At 42.7% G+C, this 8,918-nt stretch overlaps 1 protein-coding gene across 2 annotated transcripts; it reads left to right on the top strand.

The window, feature by feature from the left end:
* The first annotated feature begins 2,398 nt into the window (after positions 1–2,398).
* Positions 2,399–8,330, top strand: CIRBP (cold inducible RNA binding protein). 2 transcript variants are annotated; one of them, XR_012717325.1, is made up of 7 exons: positions 2,399–2,520; positions 2,601–2,707; positions 3,627–3,747; positions 3,850–3,934; positions 6,654–6,721; positions 6,977–7,459; positions 7,490–8,330. XR_012717325.1 is itself a non-coding variant. In XM_075283683.1 (6 exons), exons 1-6 carry the CDS (start codon positions 2,421–2,423, stop codon positions 6,988–6,990), a joined length of 495 nt encoding a protein of 164 aa, XP_075139784.1. In that variant the 5' UTR covers positions 2,399–2,420; the 3' UTR covers positions 6,991–8,330. The 2 variants fall into 2 exon arrangements, 1 of the variants encoding a protein (XP_075139784.1); XM_075283683.1 differs by having other exon boundaries at positions 6,977–8,330.
* Positions 8,331–8,918: the final 588 nt, after the last annotated feature.

Here is an 8,918-nt window from a genome sequence, read left to right as displayed (position 1 = left end):
TACAAGGAGACATAAGAGGGTATCATTAATAAGAGGGAAATTGCACAATATTAATTATAGGTGGAACACAGGGCATTATTAACTCGGGGGAATTATTCAATGAGAAGCACAATTAAATAAAGGGGGCACGTAGGAGCATTATTAAAGGGGTCTTCCAGGCAAAAAGTTTTTTTTAATAAGTGTCTGTTAGTGCTATTAATGGATTAACGAATGCACCCATAAACCTTTTAGCGGGTTTTGAGTAATTTCTGTGTGTTTCTGAGAGCTGTTGGTGTCTCCTGCTTTTGTTTACGTTTCTGCTTTCTGTTATGTAAGGCTTGGTTCACACATCAGTATGCCATCCGTCCGTTTGAATTCAGTTTGAGACTAATAACGGACTGATGCACATACTGAATACGCTAGGTTCACACCTGCGTTCGGGTCTCCGTTCTGTGTTTTCCGTCTTCTGCATGCAAGAAGACAGAAACCACATGCTCTCCGCCGCGAAACCGTTTTTTAAAAATCCGGACACAGAGTACTGCATGTCCGACATTGTGTCTGGATTAAAAAACCTGGTTTCACGGCGGAACACATAAAACGCTCACCGTTGCTCACGGCCAGACAGCTTTCTCACCCATTCAAATGAATGGGTGAGAAAGAGCCCTGCAGGTTTCCGTATCCTGCCTCTGTTTTGTGCAGGAAACGGAAACCTGCAGAATGGAGACCGGGCGCAGATGTGAACGAGCCCTGGCATGCAGAAGACGGAAAGCACAGAACGGAAGGCTGAACGCAGGTGTGAACCTAGCGTCATCTGTCCTCTAGGGGACAGACAGCTTTGGCTATCAGCATAAAAAGGTGTCATTATACAATCAGTATGTGCATCAGTCCGTTATTAGTCTTGAACTGAATTCAAACGGACGGATGGCATACTGATTTGTGAACCAAGCATAACTTCCTTACCAAACCCTTCTCACCTTACTCTCCCCTCCCATACGCCCCCTACCTGCCTCTCTAACAATCCCGCCCTTCCCTACTTACTCAGCCCAACCCCCGACCCATAGTATATATTTATCCTTCATGTGTCTTCCTATGAAAAAGCCCCTTCTCCTCCAGCGACGATCCACCTCTACTGTGCATGCGTGGATGCGCAGTAGAGGCCAAAGAAGAAAACATCGCGCAGCCTGCAGAATCAGTACAGATGGAGGAGCTGTCTCGCTGGCAACCCCTTTCAATTAAAAAGGCACATGGGGTATTAATCATTTCCAGGGGATCTTATATCACACATATATGATGTATTATAATTGGGAATATCAGCAGGGAGAAAATGTTATGTAACTGAGGACAATGTGGGTCAGGTGCCTGGAAAAGTGAGGAGCCAAACATGTCTGTGCTGCAAACTTTACAGTCTTAGCGGTCCAGATGGAAGAGATGATAAATGTAAACAGTCCGAGACGTCACCTGTAAGTGACAACACTGTTCCTGTACTGTATTTACCTAACTGGCCTTCATAGCCCTGTGTAGAACCGCTATCTACCACGATACGCTCACTGTATAGGGATAGCGTTGGTATATATATATATATATATATATATATATATATATATATATATATATATATGAGTTGGGGGCCCACTTGGACATGTTCCCCCCCCCCCACACTTTATTGAATCCCTAGCTATGCCTCTGCCTAGTGACCTCATGTGTTGACTTTAAAATCAGCCTCTGAATTAAACGCTTTTTTAAATACATATAGTTATATATTTCGACGCAGTTTGTCACAAAATGGCTCTTTGTTCTTAAAACTCGTTTTCTACCTCAATAACGCCCATTAGCGGAGCCCTCCATTCAGAGCGCTTGTATTGTAAAGCTCCCAAGTGATGGCGATGCAGAAGAATCCACTGTGTAGTATACGGGGTTTTTCTTAGTAACACTCTGTGTGGACTGCATGATAGACCGCCGTATTACTGTATCCGATAGTATTTTCTGTCTGGTACCTCTCCCTGCGCTGGGATGGTTCATTCCCGCTATAATGTTTACATGGAGTGGGCGGAGTAATGTCTGCAGTATAAAAGGACGTTCCGGCGCTAGTGTAGGTTCTTTGTCTTCTGAAGTTGGGAGTCGCTGCTGGATCTGTGAGGTAAGGCGTATTAGGTTATTGCGTACAATTTGTGATTCCATTTTGTATTGTAGCGGGTGGTTTGTACTCGATAGTATGAGGCAGGATACGATGTAGTGGATGAAATAGTGACCCGTTATGTTGAGGTAATTGTATCGCGGGACGGGGGCTGCACGAGGGCATGGCGCACTATAGCAAGGGCTGACGGCTTCATCTGGGTGGGCTTGTAATGGCGTCACTGTAATGGCGGCCTCGGTCCCTCTTCTGACCAAGGTTACTGCGCATCTTCATCTTGCCTTGGTTTTTCCATAGGAAATCTCTCATCATGTGTTCAGACGGAAAGCTCTTTATCGGTGGCCTGAATTTTGATACAGATGAGCAGAACCTGGAGCAGGTGTTCTGCAAATACGGACAAATCTCTGAAGGTGTGTGCAAAGACTGCCCAATATACGTGTCTGTGTAAGTTTCCTGTGATGGTGTCTTACCCATTTGTATGCACTTGCAGTGGTGGTGGTGAAGGATCGTGAAACCAAGAGATCAAGAGGCTTTGGCTTTGTTACATTCGAAAACCCAGAGGATGCAAAGGATGCCATGCAAGCAATGAATGGCAAGGTGAGGCTGTTGTATGTATTGTGGTCAAGAGGTGGATTTCTATAAAATGTCCTTAGAATTTCTAATGTGCAGTTTTGCTTGATCCAGTGGTGCAGCACCTAGTAACTAATAAGAGATTGAGTAGGTGAAAGGTCATCTTTTAATGGAGTTTCAACTGCACTGTACATGCACCCTCAAAGCCATTCTGTTTTATGACCCCCACCCATAGATTGATGCTTTGCAGGACTATTTCACTTCGGGCCCCCCCCCCAAAAAAAAAAACAAAAAAACAATTAGCTAAGAAACGGCATGGACCCCAGCACTTTTCTCTCCTCATGACTCGTGTGGATAACACACACGGACCCCATTATAATCTATGGAGTCGTGCAGTTTCTTAGCTAACTGCCTTTTAATGCGTTAGGTATTCCATTCGGGGGGGGGGGGGGGGGTCCGGAAGCAGACTCCCCAAACGGAATAGTGAACGCAGATGTGAGCCAGGCCTTTTCCTACCATGAATTCCTGAGACTTCCGTATGTTAATAAACAATATCAATAAACAGTAGCAGACTTCAGCCACCTCCTATTTGCCTCTCTTCACATATCTGAACCACCATAATTACATTAACTTGTGCCAGGTTCACACCTGGGTCTGGTGACCCCCAAGTACTTGCAGACCCCATAAATTCTAATGGGGTTCCCGGAGTTTCTGCCTGAAAAGTGGGGAGAAAATGCTGAGAAGTGCTGCTTGCATTTTTCAAGCAGAATGGGGATCAGAATCCACAAGCGGAGAGCAGGTGTGAACCTGGCCTTATACTGACCAAAATGCAGTGGTATTGATGTGATAACCACACACATTATTCATGCACTGCACATGCTCAATCTGTGAGCAGTTTCATAATCTCTTGATGCAGTAGGCATTTTTGTATTCATTTTGCTTGCAGTCTGTGGATGGACGTGAGATTCGTGTTGATCAGGCTGGCAAGTCCTCTGGAGATAGAAGAGGAGGTTACAGAGGAGGATCTTCAGGTGGCAGAGGATTCTTCCGTGGTGGCAGAGGCCGTGGTATGTATATGATCATGTAGCTGGAAAACCGCACATGAGTTGTACAACTGCTTGTTACCCAACATTGAGCTTGTGAATCCTAAGAATTTATACAATCCACAGGTGGTGGAGACAGAGGCTATGGAAGCAGTCGATTTGATAACAGGAGTGGAGGATATGGTGGGGGATCCCGTGACTACTATGGAAGGTGAGCAAGCAGTAATCCAGCGAAAACCACTGCATATGTGTAAATTGGAGAGTGACTCTTATATTGGTCCATGGCCCCAACCACTTGAAACAAGGCTGGACTGTAATACTTGATACCGCCTGTGAATGAGTGGCATAGACTAGTGTTTAAATCTTGACACTTGCCACTAACTTAGATTCTGCCTCTGTTAGCACTTGTCCCTGCTGTATCACTTCTGAATTTAATCTGGGTATGGTTTTCTGTTAGTCATAGATGGCTTACGTGAAAAGAAGGCATGCTTGTTTCCATCTGCAAAACATTGACATTCTTGGTGTTGCTGATGTTTGAGAATTCTATTACTCTAGGTTCACACCTTTGCCAGTTTCAGTTTTTTTTAGGTCCACTTGTGGACCTGATAAATGGAAACCCAGTCAGCTTAAAAGCAGTTCCTGCAGACACCATAGACTAATAGGGTCTGTCAGATTTCTGCCTGAAAAATTCTTAAAGGGGTATTTCCACCTCACATACTCATCAGTCTTTACTGCTATAAAATCTTTCTTCCTGGTTTCTTGCATCATTTGGTGGGCGGGGTTTCACATGCAACCTGCCGTTTAGCTTCGCCCCCAAATGTGTGTGTGTGTGTGTGTGTGTGTGTGTGTGTGTGTGTGTGGCTCCGCCCACCCATATTGGACTATGAAGTACAGGCAGCAGCAACTCCATTCTGTTACATACAGAGACTGCCTGTCTCTGCCATAATGAACACAATTGAATTAGCTAGCCTGATATTTGGGAGAACAGAATAAATGAAAGCAGCTCCTCTCCTCTATCTGAGAGCAGGAAGCTAGGTCATGTGGTATAGACACAGGAATAGCTAGATACACAGGCTTGCTCCCTGCACTTAGCCCCTCCTCCCTCCCCCCTGAGAGCAGGCAGATACATCACTTGACTCATGAGCAGCTAAGTCAGGGCTGTGGCCATAAAAAATTGAATAAAATAAGATAGTGGACACACAAAGCAGTTTTGCTGAAGCATTGTATTTAGGAAAAGTCTTAAATCCACATTAACAAGCAGTATAGATAGGATCCTTGTGATGGGACAACTCTTAAGTCCTAAAAGTAGGATTTTTTTTCTGCATTTTTCAAGCAGATTTAGGGACTGATTCTCTGAATGTTGGTGTGAATCCAGCCTTAGGGCGCCTTCACACAATGTAACGCTCCGCTCATTTTGTCCATTTTACATGAGTAAAAATACACGTGTAAAATGTAGTTAGCCATTGAATTCAATGGCTTGCATGTGTAACTTTGAGCGCTCAAAAATACGCACGTAAGCCATTGAACTCGGGAGGGTGTTAATGCTGGTAGCAATCTTGTGTGTTGAAATAATTATCCAAAAATGGCCTATTTTTTGAACACTTTATGCGAAGTGTACTGAGAATTTTAATTAGCAATGTTCTATTTTAAAAAGGACTATCCTTAAACTTTCACTGTGGCCACTAAGTTGAATAATCTGACTTGTGCTAAATCTATAGGGGGTTTTATTGCAGTAGGCCCATTTAGTTTGTGATGTAAAAAGACAGGACCACAATAAAGAACACTTTTACAGGAAACACTAATAATTGAGCCATCTGCATCTGCTACTAACAATGGATGTTGCAGCTCATCTCTGAAAATAGTCTAGGGACTTTTCCTAGACATCAGTGAGTCAGCTCGACTATTGCCAGCTATGGCTGTGCTGTAAAGGACAGGGAAGTAGGGGGGTAAAATGGTTTTTAAAAGTATTAAAAAAAAAAAAAAATCTGCCTTTTCGGGATTTGAAATGTAACAAACTTAAATTATACATCCCTGTGTCTGAAACATGTAAATATTTTCCCCATACAATGAATAAAAAGCCATCAAAACTCTACATTCCAGCCGCCCCTTTTTCCTTGTCCATTTTGATTAGTGACGTTGCTCCGTTTGTTCCTTTTTGTTTATATGTTTTAATTTTGAAAAATCTCTAATAAAACCCGTTTACACATAAAACTCTACATTCCCCAAAATAATATAACTAAAGTAAACCTGACCCTGCAGAAAAACTCATGAATCTCCCTGTAGATGAAAATATAAATTTATGGGTGTCAGAATATGGCGATTCCCAAGAAAAAATTATTTCAGAGATGACTTTTTTTTTTTTCTTCTCACGAACACGTTAGAATAGCCTATAGAAAGGCTATTCTTCTCCTACCTTTTAATGTCTTCTCTGTGCTGCCGTTCACTTGAAATCCTGGTTTTTGTCAGTATGTAAATTAGTTCTCTCGCAGCACTGGGGGCTTCCTCAATGCTGCAAGAGAACTCTCCAATGCCGCCTCAATCTTCAGGAACGGCCTCTTAACGTGTCTTCTTCCGGCGCATGGGGAGTCAGAATTCAACGCATGCGCGAGTTGGCTCTGCCTGTGGGCAGAGCTGACTTCACATGCAGGCGGCCATTTGTTTGTGGCTGCTTACGTGAGCAGGCACAGTATGCTCTGTACTCCATGCGTTGAATTTGCTTGTCCTGCAAACTTTAAGCTCACGTGGCTCTGAATGGGAAAAAAAAAAAAATTCTGGGCTTTAGAAGCTAGGGAGTCAAAACAAAAATTGAGCTTCCTTTGGGTAGGTTATCTATGGTTTTCTAGTCTATTTTCAGACCATACGTCACTATCTAGTTTTAAAAAATCGATTAAACTTTGCATTAAATCTTTTGCGGTTTCTTTCCTCTTCAGTGGAAGGAGTCAAGGTGGTTATGGAGATAGATCTGGAAGCTCCTATAGAGACAACTATGACAGTTATGGTATGTAAATTGCTGATGGGGGAACCTTGCATTGAGGGTATATGTGCATGCTTATACTCTATAGCCAACAGGATTTTCAGTTAGTTTGTGTAATGAATGTTGGGATGCTGGGCTTTCGTCTTAAATAAGTTGGATCCTAATCTGCAGTCTAGACCTATATGGGGTAAGGGGCAAATTCTTAATATCTGGGGAATGTTTTTTTTTGCCATCTTTCCTTGTGCAAGTGCTTTATAACTGTCTGCTTCTTGTCCTCAGCTACACACGAGTAAAATACCTTACTGAATCAAGATCGTCCCTCAAGTGGCTGTATTTATAAAGATTTTTTGGAGCTTCGCAGAATCATTAATATGTTGTTACTTCTGTTCATTTTTATATACAGTTGACATAACTGCCTCAAAGTTACATAAAGCTGCTGTCCTAAAGTTCTTACCTTAGGGCGCTCGATTTTATTTCAGTCTTATTTTTGGTTCTTATTTTTATAATGTTGACTGGAATGCTGTCCTGTCAAAACTTTTGTTGGGGGCAGACTAGATGTTTTTGGTTTTTTGTTTATTTTTAACCTTGTGGTATGTGGAGTGTATTGGAGTAGATCAGCTCCTACAGCAGCAGGTTTTCTTTTCCTTTGAGGTACTTCTGGAAGCCATTACATCACTGCTGTTGGACTTGGTCCTCTGATGCAACAGGATAACTAGCATTCCTGTTCCTGCTATGTATAGTGCAGGGGTTAATGCCCCCTAAGTGCTTTCATAATGCTTCTCAATCTTGTAGTGTAACAAGGTAGATCAGAGCCTGGGTATGATGTAAATAGTGGCTAAGCCTCCTTGATATACTTAAAGGGATTCTATTATTAAATTCCCATTTTCCACAAACCATGTTGGAATAGCCTTTAGAAAGGCTATTCTTCTCCTACCTTTCTTTTTCTGCTCCGTGCAGCAGTTTCTGAGAATTTTGGTTTTTCTTTTCTATGCATGAGTCTTCAGAAAGCATAGGGTTCCACCCTGAGCGTCAAAGACGCTCTTCTGACAGTCCAGCACGCTTCTCTGCCATGTCATCAGTCGCTGAGTTTGTTCAGGATCCAGTTCCTGCTCATGCTCTGTCAGTTTGGCCATTTTCTTCTATTCTCGTGTAAGAGGCCACAGGAAAATGGCCGAAAGGACATGCACAGTCTGCTCAATTCAACATGGCTGAGCTGACTGAGCATGTGTGGGATTTGGATCCCAAAACAGACTTTGTGGTGGAGAGGTGTCTGCAGAAGACAGGTAATGCTGGATCTTCAGAAGAGCGTCTTTTTTTTGGAGCACTGGGAATGCCCCCTGTACTCTGAAGACGTTTTGCATAAGGAGTAAAGAAAAATTTCAAATGGCAACGCAGAGCAGAAAAAGAAAGGTAGAAGAATAGCCTTTCTAAAGGCTATTCCGACGAGTTTGTGGAAAATGGGTTTCTAATGTAGAATCCCTTTAAAGCAGACCTGTCCAATCTCTCCAATAAGTTACAAGAAAGTTTCATTTTTTTTGTACAACAAGAAAATTGTTTAAGTGGTTTACACAACTCTTGTATTCTACCTGCGTTTGGCTTCACGAAGCCTATTAAAAGACAGTATGAAAAGAAATGTGCTCCTGACATGTACTTTCTGCACAACATAGATGTGGTGGCTGGACCTTGCACACATGGCTTCAAGAGACAACTCCTCAAATAAGAGCTTTAGCTGAGACTAGGTTTACATGGTGCTTTTCTACACAAAAACCTATATCTATATTAAACTTGCACGTCTCTAAATGTGAGGTTCTTAAAGAGGACCTTTCACCACTTTTGGGCACATGCAGTGTTATATACTGCTGGAAAGCTGACAGTGCGCTGAATTCAATGTGAAGACAAAAAACCCCCAGATCTCCACATCCTAACACAACTGGCTGTGGCAGGAAGAGAATGTACTGTATAAGCTGTGTGAGCATATATCAGCAGACACCCCAGATTTAGAGTTTACGAGGGAAAATACACCAGAAGTGACCCCCTCCCCCCCCCACGATAATAGGAACTAGTCGGGAAATTTGGAGTTTTCAATGCACTCTGCACAGCTTACATATTTACTCTTCACCATCTGCTGTGCATTCATGTTTGGGATACTAAGGCTCATTACACCCCGTGATAAATTCTTTGATGGGTTCAGTTTTCAAAATGAGGTCACTCCTTTGTGGAA

This window comes from Leptodactylus fuscus, chromosome 1, assembly GCF_031893055.1.
Source record: "Leptodactylus fuscus isolate aLepFus1 chromosome 1, aLepFus1.hap2, whole genome shotgun sequence".
Taxonomy (NCBI): Eukaryota; Metazoa; Chordata; class Amphibia; order Anura; family Leptodactylidae; genus Leptodactylus; species Leptodactylus fuscus.
The sequence above is the reverse complement of the archived record's forward strand: the minus strand, read 5'-3'. Positions and strand labels throughout refer to the sequence as shown.

Bases quoted from the DNA above. Each gene is read 5' to 3' on its own strand.
- CIRBP (XM_075283683.1), top strand. From the start codon at position 2,421: ATGTGTTCAGACGGAAAGCTCTTTATCGGTGGCCTGAATTTTGATACA. The intron at 2,521-2,600 runs GTGTGTGCAAAG...ATGCACTTGCAG, and splicing joins ATACGGACAAATCTCTGAAG to TGGTGGTGGTGAAGGATCGT. The intron at 3,748-3,849 runs GTATGTATATGA...TACAATCCACAG, and splicing joins CCGTGGTGGCAGAGGCCGTG to GTGGTGGAGACAGAGGCTAT.